This window comes from Cucurbita pepo, unplaced genomic scaffold (assembly GCF_002806865.2).
Source record: "Cucurbita pepo subsp. pepo cultivar mu-cu-16 unplaced genomic scaffold, ASM280686v2 Cp4.1_scaffold000154, whole genome shotgun sequence".
NCBI classification, from domain to species: domain Eukaryota; kingdom Viridiplantae; phylum Streptophyta; class Magnoliopsida; order Cucurbitales; family Cucurbitaceae; genus Cucurbita; species Cucurbita pepo.
The window spans coordinates 129,326-153,017 of NW_019646442.1; the positions used below are offsets into that span (position 1 = coordinate 129,326).

General features: G+C 36.6%; 4 protein-coding genes across 10 annotated transcripts; 1 reads left to right on the top strand and 3 right to left on the bottom strand.

Moving 5' to 3' along the window:
- Positions 1–834: 834 nt before the first annotated feature.
- On the top strand, positions 835–6,180 carry LOC111784116 (bifunctional nitrilase/nitrile hydratase NIT4A). Its single transcript, XM_023664947.1, has 5 exons — positions 835–1,148; positions 2,225–2,404; positions 3,488–3,781; positions 4,055–4,336; positions 5,847–6,180. Exons 1-5 carry the CDS (start codon positions 1,007–1,009, stop codon positions 5,999–6,001), a joined length of 1,053 nt encoding a protein of 350 aa, XP_023520715.1. The 5' UTR covers positions 835–1,006; the 3' UTR covers positions 6,002–6,180.
- Positions 6,181–7,187: 1,007 nt separating this feature from the next.
- Positions 7,188–8,559, bottom strand: LOC111784096 (photosystem I subunit O). The gene is made up of 4 exons (XM_023664923.1): positions 8,357–8,559; positions 8,205–8,277; positions 7,927–8,106; positions 7,188–7,410 (listed from the first exon to the last, which is right to left on the bottom strand). The coding sequence occupies exons 1-4, from the start codon at positions 8,448–8,450 to the stop codon at positions 7,314–7,316; spliced, it is 444 nt and encodes a 147-aa protein (XP_023520691.1). The 5' UTR covers positions 8,451–8,559; the 3' UTR covers positions 7,188–7,313.
- Positions 8,560–10,389: 1,830 nt separating this feature from the next.
- LOC111784090 (leucine-rich repeat-containing protein 9) lies at positions 10,390–14,530 on the bottom strand. The gene is made up of 10 exons (XM_023664917.1): positions 14,327–14,530; positions 14,171–14,242; positions 13,995–14,087; positions 12,818–12,899; positions 12,665–12,721; positions 12,395–12,459; positions 12,199–12,294; positions 11,955–12,041; positions 11,792–11,872; positions 10,390–11,616 (listed from the first exon to the last, which is right to left on the bottom strand). The coding sequence occupies exons 1-10, from the start codon at positions 14,423–14,425 to the stop codon at positions 10,927–10,929; spliced, it is 1,422 nt and encodes a 473-aa protein (XP_023520685.1). The 5' UTR covers positions 14,426–14,530; the 3' UTR covers positions 10,390–10,926.
- A 1,895-nt stretch (positions 14,531–16,425) lies between these two features.
- Positions 16,426–23,678, bottom strand: LOC111784103 (pentatricopeptide repeat-containing protein At2g13600-like). Of its 7 annotated transcripts, none has more exons than XM_023664930.1 (6): positions 23,369–23,678; positions 21,916–22,005; positions 18,468–21,384; positions 18,050–18,124; positions 17,665–17,751; positions 16,426–16,791 (listed from the first exon to the last, which is right to left on the bottom strand). In XM_023664930.1, the coding sequence occupies exons 2-3, from the start codon at positions 21,963–21,965 to the stop codon at positions 18,678–18,680; spliced, it is 2,757 nt and encodes a 918-aa protein (XP_023520698.1). In that variant the 5' UTR covers positions 21,966–22,005; positions 23,369–23,678; the 3' UTR covers positions 16,426–16,791; positions 17,665–17,751; positions 18,050–18,124; positions 18,468–18,677. The 7 variants fall into 7 exon arrangements, with proteins under 7 accessions (XP_023520698.1, XP_023520702.1, XP_023520700.1 ...); XM_023664934.1 differs by having other exon boundaries at positions 16,465–17,751; positions 18,468–20,831; positions 20,916–21,384; XM_023664932.1 differs by having other exon boundaries at positions 16,465–17,751; positions 21,916–21,997.
- Positions 23,679–23,692: the final 14 nt, after the last annotated feature.

A 23,692-nucleotide genomic window follows, 5' to 3' on the forward strand; every position in this document is an offset into this window, starting at 1 on the left:
CTTTAAACGTTCAAATAAGCTCAGTAGGGAGATAACATTCATCAATCACTAAGAACACAGATCACAACCTCTCGTCCTTCTTTCTAAGAGATCAGGAAGCAATAAAAAGAACATGCATCTTAAATTCTCAATCCTAGATATAATATTTGGAGAATATATTAGTTATGGAATATATCTTAAATATTATATCTTTTTATATATATATATATATATATATATATTAATGATTTGAGTAGTAGTATATTTTATTTTATTCTCAATATTTAATTAGTTCATATTTTTCTTATTTGTAAGTATTAGTCAGTAGCTTGTATCCTATTTAAACGTTATGAATATCTATGAGAATACATATCTTCGATCTCAATTCTATTTCTCATTCTTAACATACACGCAATTTGATTTTTTTTTTTTTTTTTCAGAATGTACTTAACTTTATTACCCAAATTGTCTTTCTCCGGTCATAATCATGTATATTCTAACCACCTAATGCAAGATATGCTCGCATGCTAGCATGTCTTAGCGATGCCAACAAATACTACTTGAAAGTTCTAATGGGTACTTACTTGGGTGATGCATCTCTTCTTGGACTCGTTTTTTCGCTCGCGACGGAGCTTCAAATTTTTTGAAATTTCTGTGATAAATCATAATTCAAGTAAAATTTAGGTCAGTATCAAAATTGAGGCGAAAAATAATCAATCTCGAGATAGAGTCATGAGTCTCGAGATAAAGCGCGTATACTCCATCTCGATGTAAACTTGTAAGTTAAACTCATAGGATATAAATGGATATATATATATATATATATATATATGGATAATAGAAAAAGAAGGAAACGTATTCCATTTTTTACTTAATTTTATATATCCTTCTAGCAACTTCCACGAACTATCTGAAAACCACTGGACTCCATTGCAGCCATTCATCGCACACTCAATTCTCTGCTCCAATCTCAAGCTCAAGTTCAAGCTAAGAGGGAAAAAGGGCGATTCCGAACCATCCATCCACCATGGCGCTTGTGCCAACCACGGCCGCCACCGATACCCAACTGATAGCGGAGGTGGATATGGGCTCCGATGTATCTGTACCGACTGTTCGAGCCACCGTCGTTCAGGCCTCCACCATCTTCTACGACACTCCTGCCACTCTAGGTTTCCTTTCCTCACTTACACTTTAATTTTATCATTGTGTAGTTCTCTTACTGCTGTTTCTTTGCTAACCATCTCTTGGCTTGGGATGGTCATTTCAGAGTTTGGAATGAGTTCCTGGTTGTTTTTTGGTGTGATGTTAGAAGCTTATCAGTTGTTTGAATGTTTTGTTTACTCTATGAAGTTTCTTCCCTTCTATCTGCAGATTTGCGAATAATGAGATTTAGTTCATTTAAGCTATTATATCCTCGATTTTTTCTTTTCGTTTTTCATTGGTTTTCCTGTTTGCGGTCAATGTGAATGTAACTGTCCATCCACAGCTAACAGATATGGTACTCTTTGGGCTTTCCTTAAAACGTGTTTGGTAGCATACCCTTATAAAGAATCCTCCCAATGTGGGATCTCACAATCCACCCCTTCAGAGCCTAACGTCCTCGTTAGCACTCGTTCTTTTTTCCAATTGATGTAGGACGTTAGGCCCCGAAATGGGTGGATTGTGAGATCCAGAGCTAGATACTGGACGATGTGCCAGCAAGGAGGCTGATCTCTAAAGAGGGTGGACACGAGACGGTGTGCTAGCAAGGACCTTGGGACCTGAAGGGGGTGGATTGGAGGGTCCCACATCGATTGGAGAAGGGAACGAGTGGCAGCAAGGATGCTGGGCCCCGAAAGAGGATGGATTGTGAGATCCTACATCGTTTGGGAAGGAGAACGAAACATTCTTTAGAACGATGTGGAAATCTCTCTCTAGTAAACTTGTTATAAAAACCTTGAGGGGAAGTCTGAAAAGAAAAGTCCAAAGAAGGCAATATCTACTAACAGTGAGCTTGGACCGTTACAATGAATTTGGCAATGTCGCCTAACATTGTACTCTGATTGTTCTTTTCTCCTTAATTTCAGTGGATTGGAGAAATTATTTAATTCATAAATTCCAAAAGTGATTAATAGAGTTGTGGATCATCTCACGTAGATAGCTACTATTTTAGTAGATTTTACGCCATCTACTAGCCTATGACCATGTGGGTGTTGTTTAATTTCTGGGGTTGTAATGAAAAACTAATTCTGGTTTACATGAACAGATAAGGCCGAGAGGTTGTTGGCTGAAGCTGCTGGATTTGGATCCCAGCTAGTTGTGTTTCCAGAAGCCTTTGTTGGTGGTTATCCCCGTGGATCAAATTTTGGTGTTTCCATTGGGAATAGAACTCCCAAGGGGAAAGAGGAATTCCGTAAATACCACGCAGCAGCGATCGATGTACCTGGTTAGTCTTTGTTTCCAATTTGACTTTGTTTAACTTAGTTTTGGTTGCATCTGTAAAGAGAACAATATTAGTGTCTTACCATGGATGATTCCAGGTTAAATGGACGTTGTTAGGTTCATAATAATAATACTCATTCTTGAAGGCCGACTTCGTTCCTCTATGAGTCTCTACCAAACTTTATTATATGGTCATATATTAATATCAAAGTCTTAAATCTTAGTATGCATCTTCTGTTCTTTATGAACTTTCAATCTTTAAGTATATACTAGCTCATATTAGGACACTACAATAAGAACTTAGTGATGTCACTCTATTCCATCTGAAATATGAGTCGGTTGTTCATGAAATGTGAAATGGGACTTAAGCCCTATTTTAATGGCTCCTGTAATTTACAATTGATGAATGAGAAACAATGCTTCAAAAATCTACAGGCATTTCCCTGGTCGAGTCTTTGCGAGTTCATCCCAAATAAAGCGAACCCCTTCTTTCTGGGTCTTGGTCAGGAAGATGTAGATAAAACGCCAATAGTTTGATTCTTCTATGGCATAAGCTTTGAAGAAGAGAGTTATCAATCATCAGAAATTTGTCTTTTTTTCTCTCTTCCAAAACGAAACAAAATCCGTCAATAAATGACGAACCCCCTTATATGGATGATTGGACAAGGCTAAGGCAGTAATCTCAACGGAGATTAGGATGAACTTTGACGAATAAAAGACGAATTGGTAGAAATTCAAACCTTCCTACTCTTGCTTACACCTAGACATAATATTTTGAAGGTCTAAAAGCTATAGCCATTGTCTGTCTTAGGTGCTGCTTGGGTTTGTTTTGAAGTTCTTTTTTTGCCTGGGACTGGGTTCATGTATGACCTTGTTTTTACTTTCATTCATTCTAATACAATCTGGTTGGCCTTGTTTCTAATTCCATTCATCTTAGTGAAATCTGGTTTTCTCATAACTAATTGTCTAAAACCATTCTTATTCACTTATATGGTCGTATGTCACAATCACAAAAGAAAGCACTTGAAGTGCATTACATGTAGTTCTAATTGAGTAAATGTTAATATGTTGATAACGATACATGCAGGTCCTGAAGTCGATCGATTGGCAGCAATGGCTGGAAAGTATAGGGTGCATTTGGTAATGGGGGTAATAGAGAGAGATGGCTACACACTGTACTGTACTGTTCTATTTTTTGATCCTCAAGGTCGTTACTTGGGTAAGCACAGGAAAGTGATGCCAACTGCATTGGAGCGGATAATCTGGGGATTTGGTGATGGATCAACAATTCCTGTTTTTGAGACTTCAATTGGAAAGATAGGTGCTGCCATTTGTTGGGAAAACAGAATGCCACTCCTAAGAACAGCTATGTATGCCAAAGGTTAGTTATTCTTCGCTTGAACTAATAAAATCCCTGACCTTCCCATTTTAAATCCAATTCCATTCATTTCGTTAGACTGTAAAGTGCTCATTAACTAAATTAGATGAAAATTTTCATTTAACAGAAGATTTTCATATGGTTAAAGCTCTACTGCTACCTTAACGTTCAAAATTTTTACTTGAAAGTTGTGTAACTTCCGTCCACATGTTCCTTTTCTTTTGCTCGACCTGTCGATCACTAGAAACTGACTTATATTTGTGGTCCTGTTTGTAGGCATTGAAATATATTGTGCACCTACTGCTGATTCTCGGGATACATGGCAAGCATCTATGACCCACATTGCTTTGGAGGGTGGTTGTTTTGTTTTGTCAGCCAACCAGTTCTGCCGAAGAAAAGACTACCCACCTCCACCAGATTATGTTTTTTCTGGCACAGAAGAGGAACTCAGCCCAGATTCTGTTGTTTGTGCTGGGGGTAGTGTCATCATATCGCCATCAGGTACAATCCTAGCTGGACCCAATTACGATGGAGAGGCACTTATTTCAGCAGATCTAGGTATGTCATCACGTCCTTCTACTTATAGTCATTAGAGCTTTAGTTATGTACTACGTTTAGTGGTTTATATATAAAAAAAATGTTTAATCTTTAGGAAACCTACTATTTCATTGAAGCCACTTTTTGGGGATTCTTTCTCCTAGATGATCTAATACTCCTGACAGTCGAGTAGTATGAAAACCATCATTCTAAGCTCTTATTCTATGCTTAGCTCTTTTTTAGTTACAATACGAGTGAATGTATAACAGCCCAAACCCACCGCAAGCAGATATTGTCCTCTTTGGGCTTTCCCTTTCAGGCTTCCTCTCAAAGTTTTTAAACGCGTCTGCTAGGGAGAGGTTTTCACACCCTTATAAAAAATATTTCGTTCCCCTCTCCAATCGATGTGGGATCTCAAAATCCACCATCCTTCGGGGCCCAGAGTCCTCGCTGGCACTCGTTCCCTTCTCCAATCGATGTTGGACCCTCGTTCTCCTCTCCAACCGATGTGGGATCTAACAGAATGGCCTGTCTTCCCTAGTACAAATTGATTTCCCAACCAAGTGGGTAAGTTATGATGAACCAACCAACCATTTTAAGATAGGGATGGCCTATATGTCTCTTGCTAACTAACAAGTTCCTTGGAGAATGGAGTGATAATCCGAGGTAGGTTTGTTGAACCTTCCATGCCTTGGCTGTGAAAATTTTCCATCTTTGTGTGAGACAAGGTTGAACTTGAGATTCCTAAGGTAAGTCTCTTAATTAGGTTGAAGGGTTTTCCTTCACTTACTAAGGTTCCCTTCTATTTTTTCCACAACCACAGTCCAAATAATGAACGTTAGATCACCTTCAAAGGGAACTCCTAATATTTGATAGGTCAAGAAGCAATAAAGCTAAGAGAGAGTTATCGGATTTTTTAACCTCTTAAGAACGGTCACTAATGCCAGCTTCTAAACTTGAATAAGAGATTGGTCTTCAAGCCAAACATTGAATAAAGGATTGAATAAAGGATTAAAGACGCACAATCAAATCTCCCAAGCAGAAGCACTAGTATCATCTGCAAATGAAATTTAGAGAGATTGTCGAGGATTGTTGGGTGTGAGTCCTACATTGTCTAATTTAGAGGATGGTCATGAGTTTTTAAGCAAGAAATACATCTTCATAGGAATGAGGCCTTTTGGAGAAGCCCAAAGCAAAGCCACGAGAGCTTATGCTCAAAGTAGACAATATCATACCATTGTGGAGAGTCGTTATTTCTAACAAGATGAACTATGTTCCCATTTCAAATGATGTTAGGATTAGCCACGTGGATACTAATAGTCCCAATATTTACCAAAGATTCTACAATGTGCTATTCTATAAAGGGGAGCTACCCATTTAAACAAGCAACCATAATGTGTGCTATGGTACAATATGATATTATTGATCCATCCCAACTCGTAACAAGTTAAACTTTTTGATTTTTGATTGTTATGGAAAGTTTTTGCAATGACTTGCATTTATATATAATTTGGATGAATAACTGAAACAGATCTTGGAGATATAGCACGGGCGAAATTTGATTTCGACGTGGTTGGTCATTATGCAAGGCCTGAAGTGCTTAGCTTGGTTGTGAGGGACCATCCTACAACCCCAGTTACTTTCACATCTGCATCTACAAAAACCGAAGATTCTTGTAAAAAGTAGTAAGTTTATTGTCGAAGCTTCAATTTAGTTCCATTAATTGTTGTAATCTACATGTGTTGTCTATGTTTTACTGTTTCCTCATGCGTTCAGTGTTGTATTATATTCATCCTAATCATTCAGAACTGTGAATATTTCTGAATTTATATCAGCGGTGGATTTTAATATCATTTTTTCCTTCATTTCTAGCCTAGTTTGATTCATGATACTGTATTTAGGTGGATCAAGATATTGGTATATTGATGTTAGTGTCTAGAGAGATGAATAGAAACTTGGCTGAAGATTATTATGATGGGAAAGGGCAAAGATCATCTGAATCACCCAAACTAATATGGATTGGTCTAGTGGTCGAAAATGTTATTGCTCAGAGAAAACCTACCTTAGGATACATAGGCAACTAAATGTAGTAGGGATAGAGTTATATTATGAGACTAGTTGAGATGCGTACAAGCTGAGTTGGACACTCGTGGATGTCTAAAGTAAAATAATAATATTGTCTTGATTTAGTTCAATCATTCTCAACTATGAAACCAAAACTGGTTCGACTTATAATCAAATTGATATGGGTTGGTCTCAAAATAATAGCATTACTTATGCTCTGAGTTGGGTTCGGGAATTATTTGTGAGATTATTGGGTAAAATGTACTAGTAAGGAGTGAAGTTATGGTTTACTTCGCCATTTTCTTACTATTTACACTTTTAGTGTAGTTTATTTAATTGCTCGATGTTTTGAACTTTAATAATTGAAAATGCATTGGTTGATTATAGCATTTTATAATAGGCTTCCATTGCATTTTGGTGCTCCCTCCATTGAACATAGATATAGTGAGAAAATCGATAAGCGAAATAGAAGTTTGTTTTAATATAATCGTAAAAGATTTAACTTAATCATAATGAGAGTGGTAGACAATAATAGTTTTAAAATATAACTAACTAACTAGTTCCCCTTCACGATGATAGCAAAACTCAAAACAAATTCGACATAATTTGACTATCATCCAACTTAGTCTTTTTAATTATAATAATTATTATACTTTATACTCCTGAAATAGTCAACTAAATCTCAATATCATTGGAGTTACCGTCACATTTTTAAATTTTGAAAAGATAACGATTCAAAATTTTGACATTTAAAACGTAATAAATTTTAGTATAGCCGAGTGAATATGATCCAATTTCGAGGTTGGAATGATAAAAAGGCGAAGAAAATGATAATTATTCAAACACTAAACACTAGTTGATAACTTAATAAAGTAATAAACATGAAGAATAAAAACTGAAATTACATTTCCTTTAATAACAATTATTACATTTTTCACTTTTGAAAATAGTCTTCGGTCCTCCCCTTGAACCCTATTTGTCCAAATGTCAGCGTAATGAACAGACCCAAGTGCCACGTAATCAGCCACAGCCTGAGTTTCACAATATTTTTGTTCTAAATATATATATCATTTTTATTAATAATCCAATTTAATCTATACTATTTACGTTGAGGTTAGATTTGATTCATGAATTCTCTTCAAAATTATTGTTAATTTTAAAAAAAAAAAAATTTGATCTAAATAATTATATATATATATATATTATTTAATTTTATAATTTTTGCTTATTTATTATCCCACTAGTTTTAAAAATAATAGTTTAATATTTTTGAAATAACTCTCCAAAATATATATTAAAATTGAGTTAAAATAGAGGTATTTTTAATAAATAACCAAAAGTCAAACCAAAAGCTAAAAAAAATTATGATAAATTGAGTTTATTATTTAATAAAATTTATTTTAGTTGAAATAAAACAATTAAGTTAGTCTAAAATAGGTTTGGACAAATACCCTAATTTTTAGTTTTAAATTATTTAAAATAATATTTTAAACTATTAATTTTAAAATTCTGCGAAAAAGAAATTGGCGGTAAATTATATATGTTACCAGAACTGAGAAGTGAGCGCCGGTGGAGACGGGAAATGCGCAAGCTCTGTTCCAATGCTCTCAAAGAAGAGCCCCGTCAAGCTCTTCCCGTCGATCACCGGGATACTCGACGGCGCAATCCATCCGATGAGTCCAAATCCGATCACATTCAGATCTCTCCTCAGCCAATCTCTCTGAAAGCTTTCAAACCACGAAACCGTACAACAAAATCGTCAATCTCCAAATCGAATCCCAAACCGATCAACTCATATACTATCTCTCACTCTAATCTTACTTACCAGGTGATCCTTCCGCCGAATGAACGCGCCACGCCGAACGGATTCCTCGCGACGACGGGAGGCTTGACGAACTCTGCGAAGACGAGAAAAAACGCCAAAATCAATTAAAGAGGAGAGGAAGGGGAAAATAGTTGCAAGTGGAAGTCGGTTACCGGAGACGAGACGGGGAGATCTGGAGGAAGGAGAGGAGAGGGAGGAGCTCCCGAGGCCGACGACGGAGGAGGAGGTAGCGAAGGCGGACGCCATTTTTGGGAGGGATGGTGCGGATTAGGGTTTGGGATTGGTATGTAGTGGAAGTGAGGGAGGGGTTTTGTTGGGGAGGAGATTTGGGGAAGCGCTGTTGATTCGATTGCTGTGGATATTTGGATGTATTTTTGATGAATCAGGCTTTGACACGTCGGATTTATTTGGATAAAGTGGGCCCATCAAACATTTGTGGTGTGGTGTGGTGTGGTGTGGTGTGGTGGTGGGAGCTTAGATTTTTCATTTCAATTATATTTTATTTATATTTCTCTAATAATTATATATATCAAAATTAGTACATGAAACTCTATCGAGATATATATATATATATATATACATAGATATATATATATCAACTACTTGATACCTTGCTATTACGAGTCGTGCCGTAACAAACCATACCGTGTAGGGTAGATACGTTGTTAGGTGCTCCGTTTTATTTTCCCATTGAGGCCGAACCTAAACCTGTGCTCGATAGATAGCTGTCCATATACTGATAAGGAATGTTTGGATTTTAGAGAAGAGAGCAGCCGAGGTGGTCCCCCCGGACCGCCCGAATTCCACGAGTGAATAGAAAGTTGGATCTACATTAGATCTCACTTGAATCGACCTATCTATTCTCCTGAGGAGAAGTTTAGTTTCAAACCTCGATTCAAACAGAATATACATACATACATATATATATATAGACATACGTACGTATATGTGGAAAATTATGTTGTAATCTTTAGTAATGTTTAAATTTTTAGAAATGATTTTTTTTTTTATGATATATTATTAAATTTATTAGAATGTTTTGACTTTAAAGAGATTATATTGGAATATGGAAATTATCGATTAAAAAAAATTTAAATGTAGTTTTTTTAAAATATAATATGAGAAAATTGTTCATTGGTGCCGTGAACACGTTAATTTCTACCCATTGTACAATGATGTTAGGGTATATTAGGGATCGACTTGTTATTTCATTAACATATAACTAGGAATATCGAATGATTAAGTAAATCGATGAGTTGTAATTAATTGTCATGTATATGAGTAACCCGTTGCATCGTCTTTTTTAAGGTTGTGGAAGATAAAATTAGTTTTAATATAAAGTAGGTAAATTATATAAGCGAATTATTAGTATATATTATAATAGATATATCAATAATATTCTTAATATAAAATATATTTGAAAAGACCCTGATGTTTTTTTTATACAAAAACATTTCTTTTAGTTTATAAATGATGTCATAAACTTAATATTAAAAATAAAATAATTAAATCAAACTAAACAACATTTAATAAATGAAAAATAAACAAATTAAGAAAATTAGGAAATAAATAATGTCCTATACTAACTTAAGACTAATAAGCAAAATAAAAAAATAGCTATCCTAGTACCGATTTTATGGTCTCTAACGTGACATCGTTGTCATCCGTATAGGAGCACTTTGTCTTTACCTTAAATTTAAGAGTAGCACATGGTTTGAGAATTTAAATAAATACTAAACATGGTTTGAGAATTTTAATAAATATATGATTCCACGTCATGAAATGCAAACACAAGTAACATGAGGACCTATTCTTTTATCGTAACATATCATGGGTTTAGGTAGTTTTCGCATTCAGGCAATGTTAAATGCGTAATACTTCTCTATACATGACACACGCGTGTGAGTATAGGTCCACCAAGGCAGGCTTGCACACTCCCTGGGCCTAACTTGTCGTATCAAACACTTGCTAACTGACTCTTTGTTTCACTATGGAAAGGTCTCCTATACAATGAGTTTGTACAAAACTAAATCCCGAAATCCTTAATGTCTCCTTGTAAATCTGTAAATTGAGAAAATTGATCTTTCATGAAATGATCATGTGACTCGATATTAATCTTGAGTGAGTTATGAGCTCGACTCTCGATCAACCATGGAGCTTCACCCCACCCTTTTGTGGACTAGAATTGAATTAGTTTATGATAGATTCATAAACAAATGGCTCGTTAAAGAATCAGAGCACCTTTTCACTCGTATTCACTAGTATTCCTGGTAGCAAAAACTTCAAGAAGCATTTAAACCTATTTTCCATACCTGAAGAAGCAAAATATCACTTCCAAGGGCAATATGATCATGAACTAAAAAGTACAACTAATTTAAAATTGTTCTCCCTACCGAAACCGATCGAACCTGAAACTTCGATTGCATCGAGTCTTGCTCGGTTGCCCCAAACTAAGCCAACATGCTACAACGTGATTTGGTTAGTCACAGTTTAAATTAACTAGGCAGATTGAGGTATCATGACAATTCTTCACCATTCCATGTTTGTGAAAGTCTCCCAACATCAGTAGACGATGCCCAACAGCAGCTGCTTATGCTTATGCTTCATAGCTCATAGCCAGACTAAACACCGAAATGAGTTCATATTCTAAACATCTGTTCAATCTAGGAACTCCCAGGAGATCAAAACTTCCCCCAAGTAACTGAATGGATTTGTATCGCAGTTACTCATCAGCCCATGCTGATGGTCCACCCATTCCGATTTCAACTACTGGGGATATTTGTAACCTTGTAGCTCTGTCTGGCTTTTTAGATTCCTTTCTATTAGCTGCAAATGATACCAAGTTGGACTTTAAATTCATGTCCTCTGCTGCTTTCTCATCAACCTTTCTAAGACCAGCATCCATGTCTTCAACACCATCTCCTCCGAAAAGCTGTTCGAATGGCACTTCAGTATCGTCGACAACATCAACCTGCTTTTCCCCTTCCTTCTTTGCTTTCTTCTTCTGCTTTTCGATCTTGGGTGAAGATGGCTCCTTGTTGCTTTTTAACTTTTTCTGCTTCGAAGTCTTCTTATCCTCAGCAATATCATTTGTACCGTGATTTCTCTTATTGTCGAGAGATGGAGCTTCTTTCTCCTCCCTGGTGACCTTGTCCATCTTGCGTTTTTTCAGCTCCGATTTCGATTTCTTTTCCATATCATCATGAGAATGATCAACTTCGCCATCACTGCCTTCATCAGACAGCATTTTGGCATTCCTTTTCAGTTTTCCATCCTTTTTCTCTTTTTGTAGCTCTAGCTTCTTGATTGAAGTGTCATCATCTTTATCACTCCCGTTATCCTTCTCATTCTTTATGTATTTATCAATTGGTCTAGCATTCAATACACGCAAGCCTGGAAGCAGTCGACGAATCTGTAGTTTCACTTGTCAGAAACGTATTTTTCGATGAACAGATTTATTTAAAATGGGTAGCCAAAGTAAGTGTTGCTCAACGGTAATTACATGTATTCCCTCCATTGAGGTCGGAGGTTCAAATTAAGAAAAAAAAAGTAGAGGTAGAAGATTTATAGAGAGAATGGGGACGGACCTTTTTATCTAACTTAGCACTTTCTGCAATAGGATTCCCTTGAAGATTAAGATTTCTCAGATTACCTAATGAACTCAATACCTAGAATAGTACAAACAGTGATTCATGAAAAAGAGGATAAAATGGAGACAATATTAAGGAAAAATGTTAGGATTTATCTTACCTTCACATCTGACCATCTTATTATGATATTATTTCCCAAATCCAAATTCAACAATTTCTTGTTATGAGCCAAATCCTTGGGGAGCATCTGGATAGGGGAAGTACGCTCGAGAATGAGTACGAATTAGTTTCCAGAAAACAAGACAAATAAAGATTCTATCCCATCATTGTGCAATCTTAGTTGTAATAAACAAGTTCTCAAGAGATCTGCATAAGTAAAACAAACTAATCCAAACAGCACATACCTTGATTTCATTGTGAGCAAGTCGAAGCTCTTTCAATTCGATACAAGATTTGAGGGAAGAATCAATAGATTGAAGTTTGCAATTAGAAAAAGATAGCTGAAACAAGGATAAATATATCACTTATAAGATTCTTGGACGTATTCAAGTACGAGTAATCATCAAACAACATCGAACAGAAGAACAGATTGTTTCTTACTTTTTTCATTGATTTCACTTTGAATAGAGAATCTCCAATACTATGGATTGGATTTCTGGAAAGAACTGCATAATAACTCGAACGGTTAGATAACTTAGTTTATGTTTCTAATGAGAATAACTCTGGAACATGTAAGACAGATTCGAGAATAAGAAAAGGCTATTCTCAGAACATGTTATTTAATAAAAGAAAATAAAGCTTGGTAAGAATCTTGAATATGCGAACTACCAGAAAAGCATTAAAAGTGGACATGAAAATGAGAAACCATACCCAGAGTATTCAGGTTCTTCATCTGATCAAGCTTGCAAATAGAAGATATCTCATTGTCTGTAAAGCCCCAAAATGAAATAATCTGATTGATAATGATCATAATCAACATATAAACCTGATGAAGAAGTTTTGTATGTCGAGCAAAATGCTTACCATTCAAAATCAAAGCACATAAGCCAACAAGGGGTCTAATTTCGTCCATTGATTGAAGCTTATTCTTTCCCGCATTTAATACCTGATTAGGAAAATACAAAGGAAACTCAAAATCAAATCCATTGCATCTACATCCATATATTTACCGTATAAGAAAAGGTAACAACCCAAACCCACCACTAGCAGATATTGTTCGGGCTTTCCCTTTCGGTTTTCCCCTCGAAGTTTTTAAAACACGTCTACTAGGGAGAGGTTTCCACACCCATATAAAAAATGTTTCGTTCTCCTCCCCAATCGACGTGGGATCTCACAATCCACCCCCTTCGAGGCCCAGCATCCTCCCTGGCACTCGTTCCTCTCCAATCGATGCGGGATCTCACAATCCACCCCCTTCGGGACTCAGCTTCCTCACTGACACACCGCTCGGTGTCCACCCACCTTCAGGGCTCAGCGCCCTCGCTGGCACACCGCTCAATGACTGGCTCTGATACCATTGTAACAACCCAAGCCCACCGCTAGCAGATATTGTCCTCTTTGAGCTTTCCCCTCAAAGTTTTTAAAATGCGTCTACTAGGGAGAGGTTTCCACACCCTTATAAAGAATATTTCGTTCTCCTCCCGAACAGATGTAAGATCTCACAATCCACCCCCCTTCAGGGCCCAGCATCCTCGCTGGCACTCGTTTCTCTCTCCGATCGATGTGGGATCACACAGAAAATGTTAACGTATTCCAAGTACCATTCATACAGAAATTTGTGCATATTACAAATCCATAGATAACCATAATTGAACAATTGAATAAAATACTTATATTAGATAAACATGGTGTTTCGAACAAGATACATATATTGCATAAACATGAAGATTCATTTCAAAACCAATTGACAATGAGAGGAGTAACTATATATCTTATTCTCATGTGGAACTCCCATCGCAAATTCTTAATAGAGTATAGAAAGAATAGATTTGAAAGAAAAAAAGAAACTATACCCACATAAACTAAAGGTACTCTCACATAGTGTTTAAATAGACGGTGAATAATTCTACAGATGGACAAAGGCGATTTTCTATATTCAAGAAAACAGGTCATTTCATATCTCAAGGATCGAAGAACACTATTTACATTATGCTTATGGTCCATTGGCAATAATATAAGATGAAGGATAAGTGGTACTTACAGTAAGTTTAGAAAGCCCCTCAATTCCTTTTAAGCTTTCAAGCTTGTTTTGTACAACTGAGAGCCACTTCAAATTGGTGCATGACTTCAATCCCTTCAATTAAACGTCCAGAATCGACAAAAGCCCAATAATACATCAACACATTAGTGATGAGACACAGAAAAACGCGCACATACCTCAAGCGATGTGAGCTTGTTGAATGTCAAATCGAGCTTCTCCAAGTTTTTGAAAACGGACAAATCATTAACCTGCAAAACAACAGGAGTGCCGTAGAACTCAATGAAATGGAAAAACAGAGAAAACAACAGAGATAAACAAAGGGAGGATCGTACATCAGAAAGAGCCTTGTGATTGAGCTTGAGAGTACCGATTGCGAGCGGGTCTTGGGTGCTGTTATCATTGAGAACTTGCTCTGAATCCAATCGAGTCATTGTAGCGAAAATCCAAGTTGCTCTGCTCGGAACGGACGCTGCCTTCCGAAGACGCCTTCAAATTCTGTTGTCGGCTGGATTGATTTTGTTGAAACTTGGTGTCTCATGCATCCCTACCCTAAAATATTGAATGGCATATTTTCTGTAATTATTTATTTTGGAAAATAAATTACTTTATATTCTTTTAATCAATTAAATACAAATTATGATCGTCGATTATCGATACCCGAAAAAATGATCGATGTGTACGTTGCAAACTCATACATTATCGAGGAAAAATTCATATTAAATAACTAGAAAATGTGAAAGATAAAATAAAAACATGTCGTAAACATATAATCACGATAATAATGAGAAATCAATGGACCTATAAATCGTTGTATGACCGGAAAACATTTTGAAAAAGTTGAGTATTAAAAATACTCAATGAATGACCTCCCTTCTCAAGCTAGATATGCATATAATCACAATAAATAACGAGAAGACATATAAATCGTCCTGAATTTATCAATTTTCATCGCATAGATGAGCAATTGTTGCAAGTAAATTCCGTGAGATCCCACATCAATTAGAGAGAGGAACGAGTGTCAGCGAGGACGCTGGTCCCGAAGGGAGTGGATTGTGAGATCCCACGTCAGTTAATATTCTTTATAAGGGTGTGAAAACCTCTTCCTAGCAAACGCGTTTTAAAAACATTGAGAGGAAACTAGAGAGCGAAAGCTCAAAGAAGACAATATCTGCTACCAGTGGACCGTGGGCTTGAGCTGTTACATGTTCAATCTCCATACACACAGATATGCGATTGTCGTATGGCCATATCATGAAAATGTGATATAATCCTTATACACATATAGACAATTTACCCAAGACTCTAACCTAATATCCAAAGTAATTTTCATGCATAGATATAAGTAATTGTCTCGCATCGGGTGTAATTCTCATATACACAGATAGACAATTACCATGATTCCCAGGAACACATATAAGTATTCTTCTTAAATCAGATGCATATTGGTCCTACAAAGTTTCATAAGGATCAATTCCAAGTAAACAAAACATCAAAAAAAATTATACACCAATTTATAAACGATCACATACATACACATCTAATAGTTGAAAAATGCTTAAAGTGGGTTTAATTAATTGAAAAGTCTCTACCTTGAATCCAAGAACTAAGCTGGAACCATTTCGATGCTCCTTAATATCATGTTGACACGTTATGTCGTTGATGAATGAGACATGCTAAGAAAATATGGTACCATATTGTACATTACCTTATGTAATGACATGAAATAATTATGGTATGTATGAATATATTGCATCGCAGATACATGTCATGATTTTAAACTATGGGATCTTGTGCATATTGTATGTTCACAGACATCGGGTACTTTTCTATTATGATTAGTAAGGACACGTAGCTTACGATATTTATGTTCGCCATGATATTATAATACGATATTGTATACACCAGAATACTATGTGTGCTCCCTTCCCTCTGTGGTATGATGGTAGCATGAGTGTAAGCTAGTTGAATGTTAGATTCAAGGGATACGTATACGAGCTCACCAAGGGGTTCATGTGCGAGTATGTAGGCCGTTTGTAGAGAAGTACTATACATCCAAGTTTGCCCATACTGGAAGTTGAGACCAAGGCTATGTAATGACATGTTATAAAACAATAGGTCCCAGATATAATTGTATGTGATTGCATTTTCTGACCCTAGTTGTGGAGTTACTGAGTATTTTTTTTCAAAACTTAAGCCACGTGATACTCTTACTTTTCAAATAAAGGCAATGCACATCTTCACAGATGACGACTTCACAACGATAGCCATGAGATTGAAGCTAGGGTAGATGCGTTTTCATGTTGATGGCACCTACACAGTTGCATTGCATACAAGGGTTGGTTCATTGTCCAACCAGTTTGACTATACAAGCTTCAATCCAATCAACCAATAAATTAAATTCAAGTAACCTATTCGGACCTCTTTAAAGAGATATGCCCTCACAAAGTTCATTTATTTGTTTGAAAATGTATGAATTCGAAACTTGCATGTTTTCTTTCATTTTCCATTTTAAGAATGTCATCAACAAACACTAGGTAACACATTGAATCAACCTAGAGTTTTAGAAAGTCGAATCTTAGATACATATTTGGGTTGCGAGGGGCGAATAGGATTTAGCACCGACTTGAACACGAACTCGAAGTTTGTCGCAGAGAGATGGGCAAGAAACTCTGAGTTAAACGTAAGAAGGCTCGAATCCAAAAGGTTGGTGGCTGCATTCGCAAGACATCTGAACTTCGCTTCCATACTTGATCTTGATATAATTTGTTGTTTCTTTGAGCTCCATCTTACCCTATTCCTGCCAAAAATAAACCATTTTCCATCACTTCGATCCGTGCCCCAATCCGCATCAGCAAAGAATGCCCTTAAAAATCACTACGTCTAGATGATAACAAACCAAAACACTGAGTCCCTTATAAATAGAAAAGAATACGCTTGATATGAATCCAACCACTAATCAATTACATGTACCCAAAGAAGCAATTACAAGAACCAAGGCAAAGAAGATTTAAATATCAAATCAAAAAAATAATGGAGTGGCAATAAATACCTGTTGACATTGGAAAGTGATTTGAAGACTTTTTATCTTTGGTAGTTGAACTAACATTTAAGACTATTTATGCGATGTGTTGTTTTCTTCCATTTTTATTTAATAGTTTTTATTGGTAGTTTGTAGTTGATAGTTTGGATTATCTTTTTGGCTTATTTGAAGGCATGTAATATTCAGTTTAAAAATCATGTGTTGTTTTGAAATCCTACTGAGTGTTACTTTCTTTTTCAAACCTTGCTTTAGGTTTGAAGTATAATCGATTCATTAGATTAGTCTTGATCAATCTAATTCTGAAGTGAGCCGTCTTGGGATCTAAAAATGACCATCATAGATTCTATGTACGATCTAAGAGTTATTAATCTTTCTAACTAGCTCTTAATTGGAAGCATTCGTTAAATTAACTTTATTATGAAATTTTGCAAGAATCCTAAAAGGAACTCTAGCTTTTGCAAATGCTTGCTTTTGCAAAATCTAAGCATTGTTCAGCAAAGAATGCCCTTATAAAAATCACTACGTCTAGATAATAACAAACCAAAACATTTGAATCCCTTGTAAACAGCAAAGAATACGCTTCATAACCCTCCAATGCAGAACAGTAGGAGAATGAACAAATTGGCATACCTTGTTGACACAATATGCATGCAGGTTCAGCACACGTTATGGCTTATGTATCAAAGCTTGCCTGCAATACACCTCCTTGTTGGAGGGCTTGCCGCCCAAATAAAAAAACAAAACAGTTATCAAATAATCATTTAGTTTCGAAAATTAGGCTTATAAACACTACTTTCATATACGTATTTCTTTATTTGTTATATACTTTTTAGGAATATTTTTGAAGTAACTTAACCTATTCCATACGAAATATCAAAATCATTGTATAGAAATCGTGAAAAAAATGAAAGCAACTTTCGAAAATAAAAAATAAAAGAGAAATGGAGCATAGATATTCATTAACTGTACATATCTAGAGCATAGATACAACAAACCAATTACTGTAAATATGTACCTCTGCTCCAATGAGTTGCAAAGACGCTAGTTTTCTCTTTGGAATGTTATTGAACGCATAAGCAATAGCAACATCCTATAAACAAATAAATTTGTATGATCAATAGCCATCAAGGTGTAGCAAGGAATGTACACATATATTCCCTGCTTCAGATCTATGCATGGTTAGCAAAAACAGAAAGATCGAAATATTTATCAAACAACATCACCAAAATCACTGTTTGTTCGGCAGACAATTAAATTGTACTAACTATACAATAGAACCAATTGGAATTTGAAGCAAAAATACTGAAAATGAACAAAACCAACCTATCTTTCTTACAGGATAAAAGACCATAATAACAGGCAAGACACCTAAGATTAGTGCGAGAAACGGGAAGCATTTGAAACATAAACACTATAAAATGGAAAACAAATACCTTTCAATCTCTAATGTCCCTGCATCTTTAATCGATTCGTTTAGAGTCACGTAAACTCAAGACATGATAAAGCCAGCAAGTTGAATCACATCACTGGATGCACACCCTCACTTCATCCCTTTCACAATCACTGGGGGAGATGAGTTCAGTAATGTGCTAAGCTTCTTCCTATCCTTTCTTAAATCAAAGCATCAGAATTCAAGTTTATGACTACCAGTAATCTCCACAAGAGCAACTCCCATTCTCCAAGTGATGAAATCGGTGCCCATCGCGCACAACAAGTTTTCTCATGGAAACAAGAGAAATCAATTTCATCACCTGGTGACAATCGTTGCAAACTCGAAGGTTCTTCATCACATGGATTGGCATCCAATCAGGCAAGCTAATCAAACCAAAGGCAATAGCAAGCTTCTCACTATGATAGCCAATCGAACCTGACGCATCAACATAACCATAATCATCTTTGATCTTCTTAACAATGTCTTCCAATGCCTTATAAATATCCTTGATTTGTGGATGGTTTGTGTCATTGACAGTGAAGACATGGACCCTATTGCTCACCTCTATCCAGCTGCAACCAGGATCTTTCTGTACTCCTTTCTCTCTCATCAATTGTCTCACATCAGAAACACATTCCAACTTTCCAGAGCTGGAGTAGACATTTGCTAGCAGAATGTAACTTTCAGAGTGTTCAGCGTTCAATTCTAGCAAGTTCTTCATTGCCACCTCTGCCATTTCGGTGTCATGGTGGATCCTACAAGCGCTGAGTAGAGTGCCCCATATGGTGACATTTGGCTTAAATGGCATTTGATCAATCAGATCCATGGCTGACTTTAGTAACCCAGCTCGACCAAATAAATCTACCATACACGCAAAGTGCTCGGGAGTTGCAGAGATGCCAAAATCTTTAGTCATGGAGTTAAAGTAATGTTTTGCTTCTTTCACAAGGCCTGAATGGCTGCAACCTGAGAGAATTGCTACAAAGGTGATATGATCAGGTTTGCAACCAACCATCAACATGTTCTGAAACAGTTCAATCACCTTCCTGCCTTGACCATTTTGAGCATATCCTCCCATAATTGAGTTCCAAGATATCAAGTTCTTCTCTCGTATTGAGTCAAAAACTTTATGCGCATCTTCAATTTTACCACATCTAGAATACAAGGTAATTGCACTGTTAGCAACTGAAACATCAGAACCAAGCCCTACTCTTACTGCTTGGGATATTATTTGTGTTCCAAGTTTTGAAATTGCTAACTCCGAACAAGAACTAATCGTGGTAACAAAGGTGACCCAATCGGGCCTAACTTCTTGTCTTAGCATACAAATGTATAATTTTAAACCTTCTTCCCAAAAACCGTTCTGGAAATATGCACTTAACATTGAATTCCAACTTACGACATTACGCTCCGGCATTCGGTCAAAATAATCCTGTGCTCTTTCTACATTGCCATTGCGAGTGAATGAAGTGATCATTGTTGTCCATGAAATAACATCTCTAGCAGCCATTGTTTCAAAAGCAAGACTTGCCTTCTCAACATCTCCACATTTTGCATACATTGTCAAAGTAGCATTGCCTACAGGCAAAGATGAATCCATCCCAGTCTTCACCGCAAATCCATGTAATTGCTCCCCAATTGAAATATTTTCTTCTCCTTCACATACACCAAGAATGGTTGCAAGAATAAAGTCATCCATAATAACACAATCTTCTCTCATTCGATAAAAAATATCATAAACTTCTTCTTGACTACCAAACTGTGCAATTCCACTTATTAGTGAAGTCCAGGTTACTACATTGCGTTCGGTTAACGAGTTAAATACCCTTTTTGAAGCTTCGATGAGCCCACATTTTGCATACATATCTACCAACCCATTGCCCACCAAAACATCTAAAAAGGGTTCGATGCGCACAATTCGGGCATGCAAATGTTTACCCCATTGAAAATCATAGATATTGGCACATGCACTAAGAACGCTTGCATATGTCATTGAATTTGGTTGACAATCATGAATCCACATCTCAACAAACGTACTAAGACTCCGTGTGTGCAGGCCATGTTGAGAAAATGCTGAAATGATTGTGTTCCAAGAGACGGAATCGTGTTCAGGCATTTTCATGAAAGTGTCAAGTGCTCGTCCCATCTCGTGTAATTTAGAGTAACCATAGATCATACTATTCCAACTAAATAAGCTTGGCTTTTCAATCCTTAGAAAGACCTGCTCAGCAGCATAAATAGCACCACACTTTACATACATATCAATGACAGAATTTTGGATGGCTTCGTTGTTTCCAATGCCATATTTCACTGAGAGACCGTGCAACTGAAGAGCTATCCGTAAATAACCAACACTACTACAAGCCTTCATTGCACAAGAGAAAGAAAACAAGTCAGGAACACAATCTGAATCCCGAAACATTGAAACAAAAAGCTTAATAGTATCCACCGCTTGACCGTTACGGAAGTAGCCCGACATCATTGCAGTCCAAGAAACAGCATCTCTAAGGGGCATTTCACCAAACATCTTTTCTGCTTCCCTTACTCGACCAGAATCCAACAACCCATTAAGAATCGTGTTCCAAGTAATGACATTGCGATGCTCGCTATCAAAGAAAATCCGAAGAGCCTCACTTATTAATCCACATTTTGAGTACATATGTAAGAGATGGTTTTGGAGGAAAACAGAGGAACACAAACCAGTGGAGATGAGTTGGCCATGAAGCTTTGATGCAATGGATGTTGATCCAAGAAAAGTACAAGCTTTCATGGCCTCAAAGAATTTTTGGGAGAGTTCCATGTAAGAAAGCTGAGCAAAGGGATCATGACCGAGATTGAACCTTCCATAGAGGAATTGTTCCTGAGTTGAAAAACGGCGAACCTGAGGAGGGAGGCCATGGAAGAGCCTGAGGAAGAACCTGGAAATAATCTAGGTGAGAAAGCCAAACTAATAGAACTGTATACTTGCATCTTCAAAATTATAAATGCTCCATGAATAACTTCCATTACACTAGTTCAGAGTTTCAAAGAAATTCATCAACTTAATGAACAAGTCTGGAAATTACCATAAGCTCTATCAAACATGTGAGAAAGTCAAAAATTACAACCTATATGTATTCACCATATTGGAAGTATTTTCAAAATGATAAACTCCATCAACCAATATGAAACTATAAATGTATTCCACCAATAATCATGCTCATACACAACTTGTACTTAGCAAACTTTCAAAACTAGAGATTCATGTAAAAAACTACAATTTGACAACTGGTAATCATATAACAGAAATATAAAAGCCAAAAAGATCGAAGATTATCGCTTCCATAACTACAGAATAGCCTAGCCAAATAGCATGTGATATATTTCCTAAAAAGTAAAGAAACATAAAAGTATAGCAATCACAAACTCTATGGTAGAGCCGTAAGGAGGAAGGAGTGAGAGAAATAGACCTTGTTTTGGGGAGACATGTATACAATGCAACCTTTGTGCAACAAAACATTTGTGTCTGATGTTAAACTTCCTACGCCAAACCTGCAAAACTGAAAAGACACGTATCACTAATACATGATATCACCTTAACCACATGGAACAAGTCCCATCCAACAAGAGGTTTATTTAAATACATGAATTCACCTATAACATATACACACAAATGACGTTTATTAACTCAAAAGTACCAATGAACTACAAGATGGCGGATGGTTAAAAACACTATCGGCACTCACAATTGACAACAAACTCCAAACTCAAATATGTCAATAAACTCTAATACTTCATATCATAATCTCCTTACAAACTTACATATTCCTGAACCTTCTTATGACGATTTCTTCCCTTCAAGATAAACCCTCGAGTAGTTTTTTTTTCTTCTTTTACTCTTCTAACAGATCCCTCCCCAAGGTAAAGTGGAAAGAAAAAAAACCTCAACTAAAATACATGAAAGTGGTTAGCTTAGGATTAAAATAATGCAGCAGAATTGAAATAACAAGACTCTTGAACCCATCATCCCAAACACCAAAAATAGAAGTGCATTCCAAGAAAATAACATTTAGATGAATCTAAACTTTTTATTTCCTTGAATATTTAACTAGTATAACATCCCTAATTCGATTTACTAAAGCACCAAGAATTCGAACTATTGCTAGGAATTGAAAGAAACAATACTGCACAACCACTTTCTATATGGTTGTTTGGCAAAGTTCCAAATCCATCAAATGTTAATAATGTGAGAAATTAATAACAGGTGAAATAATAAAAAAAAAAAACAAAATCAGTAGCTCATAATCTCAAGTACTAGGACAAAACCGACACTGCACTAACCAATGAGATACGTGATGTTCTTATGAGGCAAAAACAAATACTACAATATTAGCTATACAAATGATAATATCAAGGCTTTGTCAAGTAACCAATTCATAGAACTCATTGCATACTAGGTCCACCCCTACTAAGAGATGTAGGCCCCCTTCTCATTCATTAATGTTAAATACTTCTGAGAAAATATTTTGCTGGTTTTTGTGTGATTCCATATCAGAAGACGTAAATTTTGTTTACCTCCCATTGCAAGTTTGCTTCGCAAATTTTCTTGCACTGAACCTCTTCATCTGGGATTAGAGGTCTTATTTGTTCCCTACACTTGCTGGTCATTTAGTTGTAATCTTATCTATATATTTAATTTCAAATGGCAAATGATACATTTCCTCTCTTTCTATTCCTGAACTTCAAAAAAAGTGTACGCCCAGATTCTACAAAGTACCGAACTAATCAAGCAAAAAGGTAAACTGTTCAAAAAAGCTATCAGGGATACTATAATTTGAACTCCATGCTTCAACAAAGAATTCATCTAGGCAGACCTCATAATGCTTATGATATGGAGGATTTAAAATCAAGCATGAGACTTACTTCAAAAAATGTGAGCGGATCGGGCCGCCCACCCTCTCTTCTTGCTTCTCCCTCCCGCCGCCCCTCCCCTGTTCAGCTTCAACTCCGGCGACCTCTTCCGGCGGACGACGAGCTGCAGTCCATGTGCGACAGTCCGTCCAGTTGACGAAGATCCACGGCGTGCTGCTTCTGTATGCAGCGGCCAGTCTCCTTCTCCGACAACGAGCAGACGGCGATACACAGCTTCCTGCGGCGGTTTTCACGACCGGCGACTCAAAGCAGCAATACCGCGCGTTTCTCCTCGGTGAACAGAAACCAAGAGCTAAAGGTAAAAAAAGTGTTCAA